General features: G+C 40.9%; 1 protein-coding gene across 1 annotated transcript in view; it reads left to right on the forward strand.

The window, feature by feature from the left end:
• LAPTM4B (lysosomal protein transmembrane 4 beta) overlaps nt 1–22,942 on the forward strand; it is a 60,729-nt gene extending 37,787 nt beyond the window's left edge. The window contains 2 exon segments of the mRNA XM_035546128.2: nt 1,566–1,661; nt 20,972–22,942. Of these exon segments, the coding sequence (XP_035402021.2) occupies nt 1,566–1,661; nt 20,972–21,046 (171 nt within the window). The 3' untranslated portion in view covers nt 21,047–22,942.
• The last annotated feature ends 2,364 nt before the right edge of the window (nt 22,943–25,306 follow it).

Below are 25,306 nucleotides of genomic sequence, written 5' to 3' on the forward strand. Positions count from 1 at the left end.
TAAAAATATAAGTTGCATGCTATCAAATCACGTTGTTCACCTCATCACTGTCCTGTGTGGCTACGTGGGAAGCAGAAAGCTCCACAGGGGGCTGCTTAGTCCCACCAGCCTTGTCCATGGCATGCTGAGGATCTGAGTCCTACTCCTCCATGTGTTCTTGCTGCCTGTCTTCCATCCAGCCACTTTGCTCCTTGCTGCCGGCCAGACTGGAACATCTCCTTCTGGCAGAGGAGATGTGAGCATTTTGCCTAACCAGCTATAAAATAAGTGCAGACTCCTAGGTCTTTGCCAGGCAGACTCCTAGCTCTTTGCTATCTGGAGCCAAGTGAGCTCCAGGAACAAAAACAGCTAAGTTTATGATCCTGCGGTAGGAATATTGCTGCAATATTTTTTTTTCCTTTATACTGGAAAAAAAAAAAAAAAGTATTTGCAATAAGGATTAAAAGGATAGAAGTAATTTCAGATTTCAGTAAAAACTTATACACTGGCAATTTTCTCTGTTCAGGCAAGAATAGGAAGACCACAGACTATTCCGGTCATATGGAGTACATTGATTTAATCTCAGATTAAGTGAAAAGGAGTATTGAAACCATGCATGTGATAAATGGAGTCATCATGTAGTCATCAGCTAGGCTTCCAACCACAGGACATGGAGGGGTTCCTGTAATTTTCTTGATGATGTTTCAGATCCCAGCCTGCTTGTGCTCTTTCTACTGAGGTTTGCTTCAGCTTTCTGAAGACCACTAACACTCAGTGACAATACTTAAACAGCCTTATCATGGAGGAATCCAGAACTGGTTTCTGTTTATTTTTTCTATTGTACCTGAGGCATTCTGCATCTGCAACACCTTCTCTGGTTTGTCATGATCTGACTTGTATGCTCATTTTACATGGTAAACCTCACCCCTGCCAGTGTGCAGCATCCTATGCATGGCAGTGAGGTGTCTGACTGAACTCATCTCTCTCTGTATTTAGAGAGGTGTAAGGAAGAAAGCTTGCATATGTGACCTGCTCGTTTAAGTAAAATTGGGGATAAAGAGGTGTTGGATCACTTACAGAATCCCTGCACAAACTTACAGTCACTGCAGCAAGCAAAGTGACTGTCCCATGCTTCTCTCAGGCTCATATTCATATTTATAGTAGTATTTCATTTTTTAAATGCCCTGGTTTGTGTACAGAGCTCTGAAGAGCATGACTCACTCCACACTACTCTGCCTTTGTTCCTTGGTATCACAAGACTAAGGCAAGCACACAATTTACAGGGCGTCGTGGAAAGCTTCCTTTATGATATGGCCTTTCATAAAGGCACAGAACAAAAAGATAGGAGGCTGAAATTTCTCTAGCAAAAGAAAGCTTGATAATCATATCTATCTTTTTTTTTTTTCCAAATAATGAGCTTGTTTATTTGTTTTCATGGAACTTGCTGTATTTATGCTCCCGTTCTGTTCTCAATGTCAAGCTAGAGCTCTTAACCAGTCCAGGTTCAAGAATTTGCACAAATGTATGGCAGGAAAATTTGTATGGTTTATCTTCTGCACATAATGATAACTTCCTTCTCTTTGCAGGGTTACTTGATAAGCTGCGTGTGGAACTGTTACCGATACATTAATGGCAGGAACAACTCAGATGTGTTGGTGTACATTACCACCAATGACACTGCGGTAAGGGTGTTAGACCACAGAGAAAATATTTGTCTAATATTGTGTCAATATCTCTATTTTCTATTAATTTCTAACTCCTTAGTTAGCCATCTTCATTCCTTCAAGAGTCCTCATCTGTTGGTTATGTTTAGACTTGAGTTTTAATGGCTTGGGGTGCTGTTGTTGAAATGACACCTGTTGCTAAAGTACTGGTTTTATTTTATGCACAGTCTGCTAAAGAATCTGTGTTAGGCATAAACTACAGCTGATCTCATTGGCCCAGGAATGCCTCCAGCCCTGAACTCTCCAGCTGTGTGATAATCTCATGTTAAGACGTGAGATGGCACAGCCCCCACTGCTGTGTGGGATGAAACGGGTCATTTAGCCTGGAAGACCACACCACGGGATGCCACAGCTGGAACTACGATCAGTTCAGGGACTGATTAGGACCCAGGGATGCCATGCTCTACACCTGCTGCGAAATGTGAATTTAGCTATAGAAACTGTGGTTTAGGGCACTCAGTACTCAGTGGTAGCACTTTGCACCAACACAGAGAGGATCTAAAATCAACACAAGTTCAGTGATTCATCTCCCAACGCGTGATGGGTTTTGTAAAGTAAGGAGACAACGAAACAAAGAGCAACATGAAAGAAGTGAATAAACAGATTTTAACCACAAAGGATGGAAGATATCAGTTCACTTTATAGTATCCTAGTGCTGACATGCACACGTGCAGAGTGCTACTGCTAAGCAAAGTCTTGCTGGTTGTAGAAGGCACTGAATGAATGCAGTCCATGGAAAGAGCTAGTTCTGCTTGCAGTGATCTCTGTGGAGCTGCCCCACATTGAGGGCAGTGTGCCAAATCAGTCCCTGGGTGACACCACTGGTTTATGGAACAAGTTTATGTAAATTATGTCTTTACGTAATTTATATAACCGAATGACAGCAGCATGATCGTGGTTCTTGGGATCATTTGGGTAAAATTTCAGGACTGCCCACCTGAGGTTTTCCAGAAGCATGGGTGGTCTCCACATGTTGAGACATTAGACCAGCAACTTAAAACCATGAGAATGAGTGACTCCTGTGTGGATTCAAGGGCTAAAAAACTGCTTTCACATGAAAGCTGTAATTCTCACATGATCTCTAGCTCTAAGAGAAGCATAGGAAGTTTTACAGGCTACGATCAGGGCTGGCAAACGGGACATTTAAGTATAAAAAAATGGGTTTATTGAAAGCTAAGACATATTACTATTTTCTTAACCGGAATCTACTTTGAGTAAAAACATGAGTTTTATGTGAAATAATTTTGATAGCTCTTTTTTTCAGTGTGTAGGTTGTTGTAACTCATTTTCAACCATTGCTAACTACACAAACCACAGCACTGGCAGGCTTGGCAGTGGGAGAATGTCAGCTGAGCCATCTAGGAAACTAAATTTACCAAGGCTTTTTAAGACATGGGTTAAAAACACAATCTCCACTGCTTCCTTTACAGAGCAGAAGACTTCGGTTTTTAGACATGCGTGGCTATGAGAATTTATCTCAGTACTTTTGCATTCACTATGAAATTATGTGTTTAATTACCAAAGTAATCTGAGCTGCCTCCTCATCTTTAAATTTCTTGTGAGTGTTTCTGTGGGGAAAGGAAGCCCTTTCACCCTGTTTTACATATGGCGTATTCTTGCATTGAGAGTTTAATTTGACTTTGCTTATCTTGATCTTAAAAGACAGCTACCGCACAGGCAGGTTTTGAGAAAGGCTGTGTGTCCCTGGCTAGTGCCCTGACCATTGGACTTATTTTCCTTCCCCAGTATTTACATTCTCTTCATGTGAACATGGCCAGAATCTGTTGCTTTCAGCTACAACGTATTTGTTCATTCCTTGTAAGTTCAATGGGATGATGTTAGATCAGGTCCTGTAGAAAGCGCTGTGTGGGAATTTCTCAGCTAACCATCTTCTTCACCACAAAATTCTGGTTCAGGAGTACAGAAAGGCTCAGGAGCAATGCCGCTGGAGAAGAGTTTCTCGGGCCCTGCCAGAGAGGCAGGAAGGGAGAGTCACTAACAGTCTGGTTTTTGAACGCGTTACTCGGGATGGAGGCAAGCCTCATGAAAAGCTGTGTCTGAGTGCTTCTCTCCAGCCAGGATGAGTTCCTTCACCTCCAGGTGATGCAGTCACATTTCACCTCTTGCACATCTTTCCCTGACAAACTCCATGGCCACCTGCCAGCACCCTGCACTCAGGGATGTGATGGAGGAGCTGATGTACTCCTGAGCAGCCCTTCTTTCTTATGCTCTTTGCTAAGCTTCAGCAAGGAACAACAGAGTTTGTAGGGTTAAATCTTCATTCTCCTGTGCTTTGAATCAGAAGATTGTTTTTCCCTCCCTTCACCCCTCAATCTGAGGACTGAAAAAGATTTTTTTTTTTTCACAATGCATAGGCTGAAAGAGATCATCAAAAATCTCTGTTCACGTAATTTTTAAAAAGTAAACTCATCACAATTGGAAAAAAAGTGGTTTGGAAACGAAGCGTGGAAGAATAGGACTTAGAAAGTTGAGTGCTGAGGACCTTTGAGAGTTTAGGATTCTTGAGTAAGCCTCATAAAAATTTGAAATGTTCTGATAGGTCACTGCTGTCTGCTGAATTGTATAACATTCCCCCAACACTCTAGTGTATTTATGTATGAAATCAAGGGTTTGATGATAGGAAACTTCTTTTGGCAAGGCTCTTCACCCCAACGTGCTTTTTAATTACAAACTACAAGTCTCTGAAAAAATGTGGGTCAATCTCTGCCCTCTACTTCAAAAGAAATGTATCATTTTTAGAATCAAACCTGCTGCCTGAATTCCAACAGAGCTGTAGGTCCTAACTGTAGGGCATATTCTTGTATTCAGGGATTTTTTTTTATACATACTTGTCACTAGCACTAGCTAAAAGAATAGCAATCCATACAAATGGAAGTAAAAATCTGGGCTTAAATATGGGACTGGGCATAATAGCTACATTTTAGTGTAACTAGGTTTAAATATATCCTGATACTTCTAAAATCTAGAGATCAGGTCCCAGCTATTATTTCCTAGTATCCCTTGTGCTATATACAATGTGCAAGTAATGCCTCTCATCTATACGCTGCACCCAAGATTTTTTTTTAAGTTATGAAGTTTTCAGTTGCTAAACATGGCATTACCAAAAACATTTGGTACTTCATACAGGCCAACTGTATGAGGTTCAACAAGGCCAAGTGCCAGATCCTGCACCTGGGGCACAACAACCCCGTGCAACACTACAGGCTGGGGGAAGAGTGGCTGGAAAGCTGTGCAGAGGAAAAGGATCTGGGGATGATGGTCGATATCTGGCTGAATATGAGCCAGCAGTGTGCTCAGGTGGACAAGAAGGCCAACAGCATCCTGGCTTGTGTCAGGAATAGTGTGGCCAGCAGGTCTAGGGAAGTGATTGTCCCTCTGTACTCAGCTCTGGTGAGGCCGCACCTCGAGTACTGTGTTCAGTTTTGGGCCCCTCAGTACAAGAAGGACATCGAGGTGCTGGAGCATGTCCAAAGAAGGACAAGAAAGCTGGTGAAGGGTCTGGAGAACAAGTCTTTTGAGGAGCAGCTGAGGGAACTGGGGTTGTTTAGTTTGGAGAAAAAGAGGCTCAGGGGAGACCTTACTGTACTTTACAATTACTTTAAAGGAGGTTGTAATGAGGTGGGGATCAGGCTCTTCTCCCAAGCACCGAGTGATAAGATGAGGAAGATTTGCCTCAAGTTGAGCCAGGGGAGGCTTAGGTTGGATATTAGGAGAAATTTCTTCACTGAAAGGGTTGTGTGGCATTGGAACAGGCTGCCCAGGGAAGTGGTTGAGTCACCGTCCCAGGAGGTCTTCAAGAAACGTGTAGATGTAGAACTTCGTAGCATGGCTTAGATGTGGACTTTAGTACTAGGTTAAAGGTTGGACCAAATGATCTTAGAGGTCTTTTCCAACCTGAACGATACTACGATTCTATTTAGTATGGAGTTCAGATATGGACTGGAGCACGGGTTTGTTTACTGTCAAATTTGAAAGATCTGGCTTATATATTAGGATGATTAGAAATTCAAAATCTCCCTGCAGTTACATCAATATGTTCAATGAAGCTAAGAAATTTACTGCTACAAACATTGTATTACTGTGCCTTACAACAAATTTGGGGAGAGCTGTCTTTGAAAAATATGTTAAAAAGGACATGTACCTTATTTCTATTGTAATTTGCACTCAGGGAAAATAAGTGTCAGTAAGAGATCAATAACAAATCGTCAGCAAACTCATCCTTGAATTCAAAATTCTATGTACCAACAGGATTAATCCTGAAAATGGAAAAAAAATGGGTAAATCCATGTTCTCTAATAACTACAATTACAGACAAATTGCCATAGAAAATTACTCGAATCACACTTGTGTTATGATTGCTTGATGACTGCTGTGTGCCACATTTTGAAGGGACACCCATGCCTGTTGCAAGAGAAGATGTGTCAGCTACTATATTTATTCTTATTTATTCTCTGGTCTATTCAAATCTTGGCAAAATCAAATTCTTGGATGTTCCATTGGCAGATAAATATGAATTTACTTATAGCTTCATAAGGATAATTATTTTCCCTCTTCTGATGTTTGAATAGGGAGTTGCCTGTTTTACCTGCTTGAAAATATATCTAAATTCAAATTTAAATGGAAATATAAAATTCATGACTGAGATTTTCTTGAGAAAAAAAAATCAGATCCATACTAGCTGGGATGTCGTGGTACAAAAGGTAAAAAGGGTCCATAGTTACTTTCTGGGTGCAGCAGCTGTGAACCCTTCTGAGATGCTTGGATTACAGGTCCCTTTCTTAGAAAAGGAGGAAACATCTTTAATATAGAACAACAGTGTTTGGTTCAAAAGAGCAAGAATCCGTGATTTTATTTAAGTGGCTCTCCAATCCAGCATGTTGTTCTGAAAATAATAACCAGATTATCTTTTGTTTTACTGCATTTCTTAATTTACCACTGGCAAAGTGCATAAGCACACCTGCACATCACATCCAAACGTGATTAGAAGAACGGGCAATTCCTTAAGCACAGTTGCGTGGGCCTGCTTCTTGTTACTTACTTGCTCCTTGGCTCTGTGCGTTTGGAAGTCCTTGGTGGGTCTCACAATGAGTTACTCCGTTTCTATCTAAGAGCAAGCCCATCAAGAATCTGAATTCATGTCGAGAGTGCATAGGTCTCAACAGCAATACTCCTTCATCTTCTCAGCTGGCCTCGTGGTGGAAAACTACAGGTGTTGCCTTCCAAGAGACAAGCTTTTGTCTTGTCTGCCCTCACACAGAACTGCTCTGCCAGTCCTTGTCACCAGCACTCCCCTGCATATGCTCTACCTTCTTCTCCCACAGTCCTTCTGAGATCCTCACTGCAGGGATACATTATTTTTAAAAATTCCAGTTGTCTCCTTCCCTTCCTTCTTACTGTCCAATTCTCATGCCACTAAAACACATAAGAATAATTTCAGTGTGGACTAGTTTGGTGGGAAAATTCACAGCACAGAAATTTCCAGTTAGTTCTCCCTGACGAAACTGTTTCTTATAAATAACACTTGTAGATCTGTACTGTAAGTAACCTGATAGCTATAGTTATTAGCTACCAGATAATCTGATTTTTGTCACTCATTGTAAGTGGTTTAAGCCATACTTTTTGCAAGCGTGCCGTCTGGAACAAATGAGCCTCCTCCCCACTGCTGGCTGTGAATGGGATGCTCACGTTACCCCTGTGAGGTGAAACATCCTCCTTCTGTGGCCCCTGATCTAAGTTTGACACCAGAGCAGTGCACCCAGGTTGGCTCCATGAACAGTGTGTGTTATGGGGTGGGGGGACCGCAGGGTGCTGGGCGGTACAACAGCCTGGACCCCAGCCGATGGGAAGACATGGCCCTGTTATGCCCCATGGGTTGGTAATGGCACGACCTGGAGATCCAGCTCTGTACGTTAGTCACAACAGCCTCAGGGTTGCTCAAGAATACGTTATCATCTCACCCCTCTAAGCTTTATTCCAGTACTGTAAAAGATGGCAGTAAGGTGGCTCCCACGCAACAAACCATGGTAACCTGAAGGTTGCTTTTTCTACTTTCCCAATCTGGGATCACTTTTTCCTGCCAACTGCTTCGAGCACTCCATGGATGAAGATCAGTCTTCTACACTGATTTAAACTGTGACTGCAGTACCCTGGAAATGACTGTCCGATTTGGAAAAATTGCCAAGTTATGAGTGTGGAGGATTACCCAAAGTTAGACAAAGTTTGTTCTCCATAGGAGGAATGGCTCCTTTGTGCTCTTGGACAACCGGGGAATTTCATTATTTTATTTATAACACTCACCATAGCCAACCAGTGGAAGCCAACCTGGTCATGCTGCCAGTGAGGATAAAATGTAAAGCCGTAAATCTCTCCTCAAATTGGGATTTAGATTCTTACGTACTTTACCAAATTGCTCTAACGGATCCTATCTGACATACATTTATCTGCAATGGTTAATAAGTTATTTGGTAAGTTATTCGTTTTTGGTTTCGTCTTCAGCACAGATACAGTTCTTTTGTGGATATGACATCAACCATGTAGTTTGAAATTAATCTGCCAACACTCTTCTTTTGTTTGTTTTCCCTTTCTCAAAGCAATAGGAACTTGTTTGAGAAGTGCAGAGTTCAGTCTTTCATTCCTGCTGGATGATTCCTCTGAGCAGAGGCAGGAATATTCTTTGGTGAGGTTGAAAGAGCCACTCTTTGTGTTATTGTCTTATTCTGCATGTGTGGAGGGTGATTAGTTTGTGTACAGAAGGAGAGAAGGATCCTTAGACTCTTGCCAATTAAACAGACAGAAGTGTGAGACGGAGCCCAGAGGCAGACAAACCATGCCCAAGAGTTCTTGTTTCTGATAGGCTCTTTGGGACCTGTGATTTCCAAATACTGAGCCAGGTTTGAGAGAGTACGTGTCTGAGTTCAAGGTACCTTTGAGAAAATTCCTGCTTTAAAGGTATTTTCCATAATGCAGCATAAAATGCCTAGAAAGTTGGCAATGCTCACCAAGGAGTTGGTCTTGCATGGTGGTTTGTATGCATACCGTTATGGCTGGGCCACTACATCAGAGGCATCTTTTTCCACTGAGTAGTAACCATGAGCATACTTTACAGTGAGCACACACCACAAATGAATACCGCTGCCATGACTCACTCTCTGAGCCCTTCTCGGAGCCTCCAGCTGCGTGCAGGCAGAGGAGTTCCCACCTTCCCTGGTGGAAACTGTCTGATAAAACCTGCAAGAGGGAAAGCAGGTAAAAACAGGAGGCAGAGAAGAGGAAGAAGAAGCAGAGGCAAGGAAAAAGAAACAAAAAACACAGCATATAAGCAGAACTACCGAGCACTTGAAGTAAAGGTGGTTATTAATTAGTAGCCACGAGTAATAGTCTGCATGTGATCTGGAAGTGTTGTTTAAGGGCTGGATCTGTTTCTCTGCAGAATGGCTCTTATGAGCTTGAATTGTACATTCCCACAGCAATGTCTTCAATCAGAGAATCTTCAAAGGGCTCAAGTCCCACGTGGATGCCAGCATTCACGTCTTTCTCATGTGTGCGTGCGCTTCCTCTTCTAATTGATTCCGAGTTGCAGAAAAGTATCCTAACAATCTGCTTCTGCCAACAAACAGCTATACAGCTGCTCTAGCACTTCACTTTCTACCTGCAGTGAAGTCTCATCCTTTGTCAGTTGTCCTTTAATCTTAATGAAGAGATTTTGTTGCTGCTGCTTCTTTTTTTTTTCCACCTTTTCCATCTTCCTATCGTCTATACACAGCTCTTTCTTCCACTGCTTCCTTGTTTATGCAAGGATTTTCTCTTAAATTCCAGCATTCCCTGAGGTCAAAATTGCTTCTTGCTGCCTGCTTGCTCTGCTTCTTTGGGCTATTTGCTAATCACAGTTTTTGTTACAGGTCTCACCTATCACTTACTGGCTGATGTTAGAAGCCAGCTGTGCTGCTCAGACAGGCTATTAATGGTGTCAATTTGGGGCAAATGCCCTCTAAAGATTAAAAATAAGGTTTCCAGAACATTTTCACTTGTCATTACAGTCATTACACTCACACTTACATTTACTTACAAGTTGAATTAGAAATCAAAATACATGTTTATCTATTTTCCCCAGTGTAATTAAAAAATAAAAAATAATAAAAAAAAAATCTAGTGCTGTTTGCAGCTCTAAGAGCTCAAATACTGGAATTACTCTAACACGTGAAAATCAGTAAGAAGTTTGAAATAGAAAGAGATAAATCTGTTTTCACTGTTCATAATTGAATTTAAAAAGAAAAGACATAACATAGAGATGTGTAATTTGAATCTTCCAAATCTTTTTCAATTCACTAATTAGGAGTGTTGCAATGTAGGGAAAAATAGAGTCTTTATAAAGTTGCAGAGTTTCTTTACAGACCCTTTTTTTTTTTTTTTTTTTCCTAACAGGCTCAATTCATTACCATCTGGCGGCTGCTGTTTTGTGGGCTTGAAAAAATGAGTTGAAGTCTTAGGTATAATTCTGAGGATATGTATCAGTGCGGCAAAAGCTGATGACAGCTTAAATCCTTATTGCCAAGGATATACGGGTGTACAAGCTGAGCCCTGTGTGAGTTTTCCAGGACAGGCTCGCATTGTAGTTACACTGTGCGATGAAGAAGGGGGGAAGCCTGAATCCACCCCAGCAGTGTTGTGCAGACCAGGAAGTGCAGCAGGATGTGAGATGCCAAGCCCTGGCAGCAGTCAGCCATGCTGTGGCTGTATAGCCACAGAGCTGGCCCATGCTGGAAGCCCTGCTCCTCTGCTAAGCTGCCTTTCATCTTTAAAATTAGCTCAGCCTTTGCATCACACCCCCTTGTACAGCGCGAGTCTGGCCATTGCCAAGTGGAGGAGCAACTCCTTGCATGTCCCACATATTTTAGACCTGAACCTCTGTGCCAAAACTCACCCAGCACCCTAAGCTGTGTGGATGCAGAAATAACATCCTCTGTAACTTGGGTGGGAGGGAGCTGCCGTTGCCGGCAGTTCAGTAGGTGGCATTGTTCTCTTAGAGATTGCACTGAGGCGGTGCTCAGCACCGTGTCACGGAGGAGTACAAGCAGCTGCAGTTGTTTTGCCGAGGGTGTGACAACAATCCAGAAGGCTGACTTCCTGCAGTTGTTAGCTTCTGGTGATTTCTGGACCGTTCTTCCAGTCTGCCTTCGTTTTCCACAAAGGCGATAGCTTCCAGTAGAGCAACTGCTTTCTTCCCAAGCCTCCCTCAGGACTCTTGATGGACATAAGACTTCCTCCACTGCAGCCTGCCCTGAGCTGCACAGCACTTACGGTCTCAGTCCTCTGTCTTATGAGCAGTGAGAAAAGCGAGGTCTGCTTTAATTGAACTCCGTGACAAACCCTCCTTAACTGTGGAAAGAACAAGGCTGAGCTGTCAGTTGTGTGCCAAATTTAGATGTGCAAAAAATGATGAGAGCTTCTGTTTGACAGGTGCTTTACAAATGTGATTTACTAACATTAACAGATTTCCACATAAACATACGGTTTTTCCCTCAAGCTGTCAGTTCATCACCTTTCATGACACCACTGCTTTGTAGTTTTAACACAGCATTGCAATAATTCTGTTATAAACAAGGATTTTCTTTCAGCTTTCACTAGGAAATGCCTAAATGCGCTGTGCAATATATAAATATATTTTTTTGTATTAAAATAGTAATTAGTGAAAAATATTTATGGAAGACAGAACTAGGCATCTCAAAGTCCCATATCTTACTGCCCCCAAATGTTATGATGAGATTTCTACCCCCAAATTTTACAGTTGGTCCATCTCTCTGTTGTGGTGCCAAAGACCAGTGTTCAATCACCCCACATCCCTGGGCAGATAGGGAGGGAAAAATGGTCCATCTGGTGAGATGAAGATAAAATGGAAGCCTTTCCAGCAGTATTTGTAAAGCAAGAATATCTCCCACGAGATGACCATTTCTATTAAACAATTTGGCTGCCCTGTGTGAGCTATTTATAGGTTCCCGTCTTTTTAACTCTTGAGTGGCAGCAAAATGTAATTATAAGAGGAGACAAGGTTGGAGATGCAGGTTAGTAATTAAAAAGTCCATCAAAAGATTAGTGTGCTCTCACAGTCTCTGCGCTCAGGACAACAGACCAACCATTTGGTACACAGAGTTGTAATATACTTCTCCAAGTCATCAGTACTGGTGACGTGCAGTCAAGTACCCCTTAGGAATCATATATTCATCCAGCAAATGCCCATTTTGAAAGCGTGAAGGATGTGCTCTGTCCACACACGATCATGATGCACGACAGGAGGTGCAGCAGAAGAGGGCTGGCCAATATGTAGGAAAGGCTTTTGTGGCCTGAGGTGAACTACCACTCCATGCCTTTGAATGGGGAGGGTAATTACACCATTATTCTGGATGACTTTTATGAGGTTGCGCACGATGAAAAAAGACAATAGTTTCCTCAATCCAATTTTCTTCCCACGCAAGAGCAATCACAATCTGCCTAAATATTGCTGTGTCCTAGTAATATATACATTTATTCATCTATCTGTAGCACTGAAAACATTGTGCTGCTTCGTTACAGAAATCCATAAATGCATGTAAAGTAGCTGAAACAGTGTCTTAGAGAGCTGGTGGCATGGAATAAATAAGCAGTTTTGAGAAAGGAAAAAAAAAAATCCAACTCTAACTCTGTACAGATGATTTTTCAGCATTGAGGCCTTTTTGTCTGAATGGAATTATGAATTATCTCAGAGCTATTCTGCTTCCAGTTAGTCCATCTGTAATCATTCTATTGTGGTTTCTAATGGAAATGCACACATATAAGCATACAAACTTCCTGTCCGTGTCGGGGGGAAGGTTTCCTGGGATTTATTTGACAAATAACAAATCATGAAACACTTAAACAAATTGTAATTAACTAGCATGTTTGGGGCAAACTTTTCAAGCAAATGCAGCTGTCAATAAAGCAAAGAAAAACATTTCCTATTTGATATTAAATACTATTTGGTTCTGATATGAAGCTCTGGTCCTATATCCAGGGCTTTTTTAACTGGGGATAGGGGAAGGAGAAAAAGGCAGATGGGAAGGTTTTTTTGTAAACATTGCTCTCTTAACTTCTTCAAAAACAGTTCCTTTGATTGCACTCATGTGACCAGGGCAGCCATTTACACTGTAAACAGCCACCTTGAAAGCAGATATTTCTAAGCAGCAGAGAAAAAGAATTGCTTCCACAGGGCTGTTGATCTCATCTGGAAGAACATAGCTAATACAGATCAAGTGGGAGAAAGTGCCTGGTCCTCTCTTGAGCATGGAGAAAGCTTCATTCAGATGGAGGTCAGCTCCCTCCTCAGCACCCCTCTTGCTTCTCTAACTTGCCTGGTCTTGACCTTGCCAGTCATGACCTGTCCATATAGGCTTGCTCCGTCTTCATCTCTTTTATTAAGAAATTTCTTTTATTTAAGAAATTTCTTTTATTAAGACCTCTTGCTCTTCTCTTTCTTCAACATCCACCACTAATCGCTGTGGTCTGCATGGACCTCTCACCTAATCCAGCAGAGCTGTCCATACATGTACATGCTCAGCTGCACCTAAAAAGCTAAGCCCTACTTCTTTCTCCAGTTCTTACCCTGCATGAAACATTTAATAATTGCTTCTTGCCTTAGAATTACTCGTATTTTCCCTGGTTCTCCACTCTGAGGAAAAAGCTCGCTCTTCACCAGAAGGCTGTCAGTCTTTTCATAGAGTCAGCATAAAGCGTGTCTTCGTGCTCATGGGTTAAAAGGCTTTTCTCTGAATTCTTAATGGGTTTTGTTTTAATACTTCCTGATTCAGTCTCTCTCTCTCTCTTGACAATCTCGGTGTGTGTAATCCATTGTTCTTCCAGGCCAGATTGTCCATCCAGTTGTATTTTCACCCAAATCTGCTAGGTATGCTAATAATCACCCTAAAAGTTTATGTTAACCCATTTTAATTTTACATTTTCCTCTGTCATCTGACTTCTCAAAAACAAAGCAAAGAAAGAAAGAAACAAAAAAGTACACATTGCCAACTTGACAGGAAAACATTGCAAAGAGAGAATCATTCTCATCCTTTTCTGTGTGCAGAGTGAAGCAATCAGAATTGCACACAGAAATCTGCTTTCCCCCGGTGACCTTCATAATATTTGTCTCCAACATGAGGAGAGGGCTGTTGGGATTACCTTGAACCCGACAGGTCATGTCAGCAGCCTTCCCTTCAGAGCTGTTTGTAGGATGTCTGCTCGCTCCACTGCAGCTGAACGTGGTTTAGGTTGTGGTTAATGGCTTCTCACGGCACCGCAGCTGTGGAAGGAAATCCCTCTCCTCTTGGTCGGGTGAATGACAGGAGAACAGAGAAGTAAGCATGGAGTTAGAGAATGTGATTGCACGCTGTGAAACCCACTCCAGACCACACAACAGTAACACCTGTACATTTATCATGCCTTGCATCTGTCGGTACAAGTAGGTGCTGGGTCTCATGCTGGGATTATTGAGATAAAAAGAACCCAGAACAGAGGACTTTTGCAACTAGGCTTGTGTGGCTTGAGGCTTCATATTGCAATCAAGCTGTCCCTGAACCTGATGCATTAGCCCTGTGCAACATTGAGGAGAAATTTTATCCTGGATTTGGAAAGAAAGGGGAAAAATGGCTAGTTGCAGCAGAGGAGACCTTCAGTAGCTCTTTATTTCAGCCTGCAGCTGTGCCAGCACTCCTCCCATCAGCACACCGGCGCTGCATGTTGGGCAGAAGTTCCCGGACGAGGAAATTCCTGTGGTTCAGCACTTTTACCCATGACTTGGTCCAGCAACACTCCGGTGATTCCTGCCCTGGCTCTGCCATACTCTCCATCACTTTGTGGTTACTTTCCCTCCCTTTTTAAGTAAAGAAAGGCCTGTACTCATTGACACTTCGTACATCAGCTGCATGAGAGAAAAGGCTCCTTTTGCCCTCTCTCTCTTTCCTCTCTGCATATCTGCATGGGCCTCCTGTAGGGATTCCTGGCAATGGTCTGGGTGTCTGGGATGCAAATGTCCCTTCTGCAGGAGAAAGAGAAGTACTGCACACATAGCTGTGGTGGAGAGTGTGGGGTAAACATTTCCAGGCATAGGTCAAATATTTAGCAAATATACATTTATTTTGTAAGTATTTCCACAATTTAGTCCATGTTTCACACAGTCATATGCAAGTTTCACCCAAGAGAGTTTTAAATCTGTCTTTAGGTCTGGAACACTTTTCAGGATGTTTCAAATAATGTGCCTGTTTTACAAATGTGAAATCGTTCTGCAACCAAGTCAAACGATTTGTTAAAACTCAAAATGTCAGAGACAGGACCAGGACTGAATTGCAGTAGTGATGACCCTAATCCTACTCAATCATTCATTGTCATCTGTCCCTCTTTATATATTGTGTATTGATGTAGTGTGAAGTCCTTCAGTGTGAAGGTCTGGAGCTTTTATTGAAGAAACTCTCAGGTGGTGTTTGCTGCGACCCCCTGCAACGTGTTCACATTGCTCCATGAACTCTCATAGTAAAGCTGGAAGTTGCTGCACCTTGGAAATGCTCACCAAGGTTATAGAGAACACAAAGATGATCACTTGTTTATGAAGTGCTAGAGTTCAAGCATGTATCCCTCCCAAATTCATGAAGTGATACTCTTGTGTTTCACAGCACAGTTGTTGAAGTACAGAGCATTCATAAGGCTGGTCCCAGAACATGTTTCTCACTTTAAGAAGCAGGGATGGGTCTTGGCTGAAGGAAGAGTTCTCAAACACTCGGCAGCAGCTCACTCCTCTGTATTTCACATGTAAAATAATGAATTTAAATTATTATACAGTAAATCTGTGTTTTTTACATTTTTTTTAATCCAACCTGATTGATGCATAGGATGTGGGTTTTTTTGATGTTTTTGTTTTGTTTTGTTTTGTTTTGTTTGTTTGTTTTGTTTTTCAAATCTATTCTATAATTTATAATCCTGAATTTACAGACAGGAGATTTAAGGGCTGATGCATCTCCAAGCTGAAGTTTGAGAAAACATCTTGAATGCTGACTACCACCATCAGCACACACCATAGAAATTTTTAATCTATGGCTTTTTTTGGCATTATCAAGTACATTTCTGTGCTAGGAATTGTCAGGAAAAAATATATTTTAGAACTGTCTCTAACAATGTTTGTTTCTAACAAGAAATCAACAAGGTGTTTTGCCATGGGAACTCACAAAGCCTCACATAGCTGCTGCCAGCCAAAATATTGTTCAAACCAGAAGCTGTTTTGTGACAATTGTACCATTGCACTCTGTGAAGAGTACAAATGGCTGTGGGAAAATGTTATTCAAAGCTCTCTGAAGACACAGCAAGATTGCTGTTAAGTTCAGTGAGTCTTGGGTCAGGTCCTCAGGAATGCAGAAATAATCAATTCATCAGATATTTAAGTTTACTCACACGGGACTAAGCACATTTTGTCCTGTAGAAATGTACTAGACACCAAACATATCTAAGATCTTGAGTTCAAACAGGAATACATGCAGCAATATGAGAGAACTTGCACATATGCTGAAGAAAGAAAAATTTCTACTGGAAATTCTGCTAAATGGGGAAACAGCTACACAAAATATAGAAGGATTATTGAAATGATGCAACCCCCCCCAACCCCCCCAGAAAACAACAACTTTGGGCCAAGATTAATTCTGAATTATTTGAATATACAAGTATTTGCGTGTGTTTCTTTTTAGGCATATTTCTAAGCAATAACTTTAAGAACTTCCACTCAAAAACAGATTAACCAGGATGTAAAAAATAAGAAATGACATATGCTTATACTAACTGAATGTTATAGCTAGTGGGAAACTTATATGGTAATTATTTCTTCCAGACAAGGTCATTCTTTATCTTGCACTTTAAAATAGAGAGAAGCTTATGTAATACAATTATCCAAATAAGTTGGATGACACCAGCTAAGTCAGGACCAGGATTTCTTATGGGTCAGTTCTGGATTATTCCTGTGTATTATACAAGACTGCTTATCACAAAATGCTTAAATGGTATTGGGAGCAAAGCACAGCACCCAGGACTCTCTGTCCCACTTAAGCACTAACTATGGGGTTATGGAGCCACACTTTCTCTTATTTTCTCTCCTTCCCAATGGTTTATTGCACACTTGGCTTTGCTATGACAACAGAAGTGTGGAAAATGGCCTTCCAACCTGCCTGATAACCTTGTGTCTGAGGCATTCATATAAGAGATGGGCAATGTGGATTCAAACCATCTTGGTTTGGGAGCCCCTAGACATCTGATCTCACAGTCTCTGGGCAATGCTTTTTATCACTAAACATTATACAAACAGCAAGTAATGTCAGCTCATTTTTTGGATGCATATTAAAGGATGATATTACAATCATCCATAGTTTTTAAATACTGCTTTAGGGGTTGTGAAAGAAGTTGGGAACTTCTGTCCTTTGGATTTTAGGCATCCTATAGGACTGGACCCTAATCTTCCAAACGTGTTAGCTGGTCTAGCCATAAAACCCCAGAATTTCGCTTCACAGAAATCACTGTGTTTCATAAAATCAGGGCCATTTGTCTTTACTCTTTATAATGACTTTCAAGTGACAATCTCAAACACTCTGTGAGCATTAGTCCCAGAGCATTCAGGGGAACAAACATACATTTTTCTCAATTCACAACAAACAAACAAGAAAATGCTCTAATGTAGTGCCCAGGAAGCAAAATGCTTCAGTTGTTTTAGTGCATATTCTGCCCTGGGGATACCATGGACCTAAAGTATTTTTGACATTCATTAATTATTTTAGACTGCATCCATTCTATTTAGGTTCTCAGATAAAACTGAATAGTGAGTTTCTGTCTACTTTTCCAGCTTCTGAATTCACCCTTTGGCTCAGTGACTGGCTTCCATTTTAAGTCTCTTGAGAGCTTAATCTTTTGCCAGAATAATTAAGCAGTTTAATGTCTAGGGAACTTATCTGCTTCCATTAAACCATGCTGAGGTTTAAAATTAAGACAAGAGATGAGAAAAATACCATCATCCAGATTTTCATCTCAGCCACTTTGGTGTAAATTCATCCATTAAAATTCTAATGGAATTCTCTTTTTCTTGAGATTTTTCTAGGTGGTTAACTGTTTTAACAGTAAACAGTTAAAAGCTGAGATAATTCAGCTCTTATCTTTCTCCCTTTGGCCAAAATGGACTTAACTGAAAGGACAGAAAAATTATTAAGGGAAGTAATGGCTTGAAACTGTTCCTGTCAAAAACAAAGAAAATGTAGTCTTACAGGCAGAGTTGCAAGATTTATAATTATAGTGTTTTAAGAGTTATTAAAATTGTCTTGGAAGCTGAATGATGACTATTTATACTTAGAGTTGACGAATGATTAAGTAACAGTAAAAAAAAAAAAAAAAACACACACACTGAAAGAAAACCAGTCCATATTTTCTTTGTCTAACTCAAACGCTGCTAGGCAAAGGTAGTAATTTTGAATACTGCTTATTCTGCACTCATTGGTTTTTACAGCTCACAATTCTGTTCATGTCAAGGAAATGGATGATGAGAGTATTCCAATATTTGAACACAAAAATGAGTGGGGAGTAAGCCTGTAAACTCATCGCTGATGGAATTATTCACCAGCAATAATAACCCTTGCCAGCAATAAAGTGACCCTAGACCTTACAGAAGTTTGAAAACACTCTTTAGCCTTTTGCTGTAGACAATTTATTGTGAAACGTACGGACCTCTTTAGTGACCTCCCCAATTCATACCTCACACACCTTGAATTTTCCAACAGAAGTCCATATGCCTTAGCATATTACCAATGGCTTCTCCAGAATGTCTCCTCTACATACTCCTATTTTCCCTCTCTTCTTGTGGAACTGTTGGGAAGTCAGAAAGCGTTTTCTGGGGCTCCTTGGGGTCATTGACCCACATATGATTTTGGGGTCCATGGAGCAAAGCAGAGCATTCACCTCCCCAGAGCATGGTAAGAGCCTCACGAGGAGGCTCTTCTCCTACCTGAAGGATTTTGTTTCACACAAGAGTGAAGGCAGCCAAGAAGCTCACTCGTATCAGCAAATCCTTCAGGAGACCTGTTGCAAATGACAGTAACCACAGTGCTGAAGTAGTAATATTGATGTAGCCACAGTAGTTTTAGGATTCATTGATCTAAAAGAGAGAGGATCAGAGCACAGGGAGAGGTATTGTTCTTTATTAATCAACTGGTAGACTTGGGAAATGGACAGCTTTTTGGATTGAGTCTGCTGTCATTCACATTATGCCTGATGAAATGGACTCTGAACCTAAAAGGAATAGACAACAGTTTGGGGCTGAGCATTACAAGAATGCAAAAAGAAAGCTAAATCATCACAAAGTGAACTTAATTCATTTTTAGTCATCTGTGGATTAGATTTAATTACTAATTATATTGTTTTATATACAACTAATGAATGTGTTTCAATACGTTTGAGAAACTAATGCTTTTTTCAGAAACACGAGGATTTTACTAGAGACCCTAGAAAACTATTAAACTAGTGATCGGCACCAAGGATAGGATCTCAGTTTTAATGTTCTTCACAGTTTACATGTTCTAGCAATGTGATTTACTGAGGTTACATTGTAACATGAATTTATGATTTTTTATCACAACATTTATATAAAGTTCTATATGTTGTTCTAATTTCACTAGATAAGTATTCTGCCTTAAGTTGTTTACACTTAATTGTTGACACCATTTATTAAATGCTTATTAAATGCTTTTTAATACAGAGCTTTTTATATTTTGTAGTGGATGTGTGCATCATGTGTTACATTTACAAGCTCAAATGTATGGTATTCATAAAGGGCAACAACACTGACAATTTCCTTTTCTAAATGATGAAACTTTTTTGATTAAGGGCTGAAGATGCGAAGGTATCTGTTTTGTAATCCAACAAACATGTGCACAGATGTACTAGAACACACAGTGCATGTTTGTAAACTCACGTAAGGACAATGTGAATCACCCCTGGAACCGTTCTACAAAGGACTGATCCAAAGCCTATTTAAATCTATAGAAAGATTCCCACTGATTTTATTATGTCGTGGCTGATGTCCAAAACAGATGACCACGGATGTTTCTTCACAGAAAATGTATTATCAACTTCTTTAAAAACTGGTGAAATCCTCTCATGGCAAAACTCCCATCAATTTTAATGGTGTCAGGGTTTTCCCTATGCATGTTTAGACATTCAGCTTCATGTGCCCTTTAATGACCAAGAAGTGATGTTCATATATCTGGAAACTCCATTGTGAATAATTGATTTTCAGCTGCATAAAGTATCTCTGCCAATGCACCACAGCTGATATTTTTACATGCTATTGATAGGTTTTAGGGAATGCACACTCATTCTTCATTTAGACATCCGTTTTACTCTCAGTCCCTGCTGGGATTCACAAACCAAGTGCTCTTTCACCTTCTCACATGCAAGCTATTTAATGTCAGTGCTGGTGACTCTAAGAAATGGCATGATAGCTAGCATGCTGGCTTAAAGAAGTAGAAGCCTTGGTTCAAATCCCTCCTCTGCCCTGTGTGGCCTGAACTTGCACCTCCTATGTCCTAGGAAGCTGCCTGGCCTCCCATGAATGGGGATGATATATGATTAAAGCTGTCCTAATTTCTATCAGATGTTTAAGTATTTACTCAAGAGCTTATGGTAATGTATGTCTTCCCTCTCACAGCTGAGAGCCCCTAAAGCACAAAACTGGGGATTTATTTAGACATTGGTAATTTGTTCTCTATTTTCTTTCCTTCTTGTCATTCCAAAGTAACTCTTAGCTATTCTAGTGAGAGCTCAGAAAGAGAGGTTTGGGGGACATTCCTCACTCTGGTTTAGCAGCTTGAGCACTCCTCCAAGAGAAATGGTTTAAGCACTCTAGACAGAGGACAGCTGTGGAATAAGTAGCTACTGTCACCATCAGATTGAAGAAATTCGGGTACCAGCAAGCAGTGGCCTTTGGCTGAAATCAATCTGTCACTGGAGTCAATAAGAATGAGAAGAAATATTTTCCTTCATAATGAAAACCAACATATAAATTGAAAAGGAGGAACTTTAGACTAATACCGTTTCATTTTCTAACTAATCAGCTCCTGATAATTCTTTTTTGTTATTTTTTAGCACAAGGACTTTTTTTTTCCCTTGTAATTTTTATCAGCTGGCTTCTTTTTAGAAAATATAACCTTTTTTTTTTTCCTTTCCTGCAGGTGTTGTTGCCACCATATGATGATCCTGTGAATGGAGCTGCTAAAGATCCACCACCACCTTATGTGTCAGCATAAGTGAGAGTGCGCTATGTACCTAGGGAGGATAGCTTTACTTTCAGACACTGGAGCAATAGTTTGATAATTTCACTTCCAGGGTATAACCTCTATGGGTTATACGTTGCTGTTTTGCTGACATATTGAAACCTAAATTGTATGATTAAAATTCTGTAGATAGTTTTAATAATTTGCTGCAACTACAGTAGTGTGCTGAACTAGTTTCAGAACAATTCTGGGTAGCGATAAGGTTACAGTAGTTGCTGAATAGCTTTGTCCACATCTGACATGCAGTGCTACAGGATAGAGAACTTGGCATTCTCAGTCAGGTTCAGAGTGTAATGTGCTTTTTTTTTTTTTTTTTTTTTAATTTATAAAACTTCCAAAGAATTACAAATGCGTTTCTCAGATGCCCACTTTGACCTTCAGAATACAGACCAAATCCAAAAAGTGACATTCAGCTTCATTCCTGTTCTGCAAAAATCTATGAGTAAGCATACTTACTCATATGAATAGTGATGATTGCAAGAAGAATGAAAGTTACGTACTATTCTCATCAACCTGGCTAGTAAGAAACCAATTTAATGGGGAAAAATAAGTATGGGAAACCAGAGTAGACAAAGCACTCTGTGATGTGTAACAAGCCAGAACCTGTGGTCTACAACGACTCAGTCCCAGCCTGTAACTATTCTAATGGTCAAAACAAAACAAAACAAAAACAAACAACTTCTTACCAACTTCTGGTAATTTTCTTTTCCTGCCTATACACCATTTTTCTCTCCAGAAACTTCTCAAATAGCATTTTGAGGTCACAAACTCCCTGTTTTTAAAGTCTCACGGTTAGGTGGCAAAGCTGCATCTTTCACACTCGATATGCAAATGTTTTCCCATTGGAATGTGCCTGTAAATATCGCAGTGTTCTGCTGGGTGTGAAGTAAATTATGCAGATTCCAAGATATATGTTCCCAGCCTATGGGAAACTTATGCATGTACCTTCCTGGAGCATTAGCATATACGTTTAGCGTGTTTCTCGTATACATCAGCATGAGGATTTCAGATTCCTTTTATAACCGAACTGGTTATGCTGAGAATCTTCCTCATGGGACTCATCCATCCACGAATGCTTGCGTGAGGTATTTTTTTTTCTTCCCCCGAGAAGTGCCTCCTGCACATGTAACTTTTTGTTGCTGACGAAGATGCTACTTTTAACTGAAAAGGATCAGGACAAGGAAATACAATGTCTATCTCTACCTCTCACCGCTCCCCCCTGTGGTGCCTCCTCTGCATTTGGGGTGATTAAGCAGGCTGAAGCAAGGCTGATGCCACTGCACAGAGGAAAATTGCAGTGCAGAGCTGAGGGGTGGTTTGGAGGGGCACCAGAAGAATCCAAGGGGCCATCTCTCCCGTGGCTGGGCTGGCACGTGCACCCACACCCTTCCCAGGGAGGACGTCTGTTCTTGCATGCAGTGCATTGACTCCATCCTGCAGACTGAAGAAGAGTGGAGCTTTTCCTGCCTTTTTCTGGAAAAGACCTTTCCAGGGGAACACAGGACCGACAACTTCTTTTCACAGAGGTTCTCACCATGACAAGTCCTTGCAGAGGCCATGGAAGGAAGGGTCACAAGCTCTTTCTGCCTGTCTTTTCCACACCCCTGGGAAAAAGCACGTCCCAATCTGCCTCTTGGCATCTTACTTTGTGGTTCATTCACTCTGAGTTCAAACTAAGCAATGCTTTTGACTGAACCAACCCTGAAGTCCATCCATTGATCTCTGTCACAGTCCCGTTGCTTCCTTCAGAATAACTCCATGTGTAATGATCTCATTGCAGTTATCTTTGGGAATTAATCTGAATTTAGGGGGTTGGGCTGGCTGGTTGGGCTTCTGAGCTTCGTTTTCTTTCATTCTTGACAGATTTGTGAAGGATTTTAAATAGTCATCTGTTTGAGAAAACCTGGTTGTAAATACATCGCATCTGTGTATACAAACTTCTCTACAATAAAGGGTGTTTCCTCAAAACTGTGGAAATCTTTTTTTGCTGGTCTCCCAAGCACAAACCTACACTGATTCCTCTCCAGTCAATCTGACACGGCAGGATTTTCTCTGTAAATTAAGTAAGCAGCAGTTTTTCATCCAACTTTCCACCCATATTGTGTAAGAGGAGAAAAGAATAGTAAATTTATCGGATAATTTATTGTACGATAAAAACAAGAAATAATTGAAGTTTCTATTTTGTTGTCCAGAACTGCAGACAGTTTCCCAGGTCTGATGAAGTATGTGATGCAGAACAGGGATATACTGAGCTCTACTGAAAGCTGTGGCTTCTTTTTTTCCACCTCATTACAGGGATAATATTGTGCTAATTCACATGAAATTTCTGTAGACTCTAGCTTGTCCAACTAAAAAGAATTCTTCACGCATACCATACGTGCATAAGTGTGACTGCATGTGTGCTCCTGCCAGTACTCCTTGTGTCTTGGAGCTGGGCCAGTTTGAGTTAAAGGAGGCAGGGCTGTGGAGGGGGCAGATAATGCAACCTACGTTAGCTCTGCTGATGTATTGGAGGACCCATGGGGGAAGACCAGTTGCCTTGCTCTCAACGAGGACAGATTCTCCGGGTCACACGAAGAGAGAGAACCCCAGCTGAAGGTTTTTTTTGTCCTCACTTGTTGAATTCGTTCTCCATTTCTGTGTCTAATCCTGGGGAACTCACACTACAGCTTTTCTGTAATTCATTTTTATTAACACACAAAGCCATTAAAAACCTGGCTTGTTAAGTTGTTAGGAGCTTTGGGGACTGCTTGCTTTTCTCACTATTCCTTGCAGTTTTCCATGTCTCCTAGATATTAGGAGTGTGTACTTACTCAAATTCTCTCCTGTTTTCTTATCTTAAACTGTATTATGGCAGTTTATTACTAATAATATCTGGTAACTTGAAGAGTGGAAAGAAAATATTTTCAGGTATGTTAATATGGAACATCATAAATATGGAGTCAAAGTCAGCAAATAGCAATCTAAACCTTGACAGTACCAGAAGTGTAAGTAGATCTTTTGCTGAGATCTTTTTTTTTGATTGATTGATTTTGTTTGTTTCTTTTAATATCAGTTGCAAGGCATCGTAGGCTTTGCAAAGCCAACACATGCTAAAGCACAAATCCCATTTCTCTCATCTGTGCCTGATGCTCTTATTCCTGATGGAACAATGTGGCTTCCCTTTCTCAAACACACATCCATGCATCACACTGCAGAAAGTAAAGAGGAGTTCAAGAGGAGATGAATCATGCATGTAGCAGGGCTGGCTACCTGGCTTAGAGGAGAAGCTTGCTAGCCAGTAGTGTGGCACTTGTAAGTACATGAAATTTTCTAAAACAATTATTAACTATTATTTTAGTTGCTAGTCTGTCTGTATTTCTTTGGGAAAGCCCTTGGTCTCTACAAACAGCCAAGACTTGATATTTTACCAAAGGCCACATCAGATGAATTCATGGCCAAGAAAAGCTTGGCAAGGAAGCAGAGGGAAAAATAATGTACATCCTTTAAGCAACACAGAGAGACAGGTGTCATAGCATTGAGAGGTTCACCGCTACAAAACTGGTTGGTTTATGTGCTCTCTTTCTCCCATGTTATGGTCAGGAGAAAATATAATTGCTCCTGTAACCTGCTACGTTAGCTGTAATGCCAGCTCTGATTCAGATTTTCATCGCTGGAAAGAATGATGCCTTGATTCCTACCAAACTGTCTGGTTTGACAGAGGACTCTGAGCATATAGTGGCTGCTTCTCTGGAGCTAACTTATATCCTTGCTATTTATATGTCTATACTGGGTATACTAGGTACAGAATTTGCAGTCAGGTACCACAAAAAGGTATTTCTTGCAAAATGTTGGTGCCTGTGGCTACAGAGATGTTCCAGCACTATCTCAGTTCACAGCTCCGAGAAACCCCAAACAGCAGCCATAGCTATCTAAAGGGAGGCTTGGCTCTGATAAATCAGGATTAGAGTTCTTTCAGGGAAGGACTCTGGTATTTGTAAATGATGGCTCCACACCCATGGATTTGACCCAAAATGGTTCTGCAACGTGGCCAGTTTTTCAGCTGAATAGTTCAGCAGGGTGTGGAAGCCAGATCTGTGACCTTCTGCCTGCATCCTCTGTCTACCTCCAGCAGGATACGAAACAACAGGAGTGAAAACCCCATTGTCACTCTGCCAGCAGATATCAAGTCATTTCAAAGCAGAAAGGCAGTTCTTCGAATATATCCTAGACAATGATCTACTACAGTAGCTT

This window comes from Cygnus atratus, chromosome 2, assembly GCF_013377495.2.
Source record: "Cygnus atratus isolate AKBS03 ecotype Queensland, Australia chromosome 2, CAtr_DNAZoo_HiC_assembly, whole genome shotgun sequence".
Classification (NCBI taxonomy): Eukaryota; Metazoa; Chordata; class Aves; order Anseriformes; family Anatidae; genus Cygnus; species Cygnus atratus.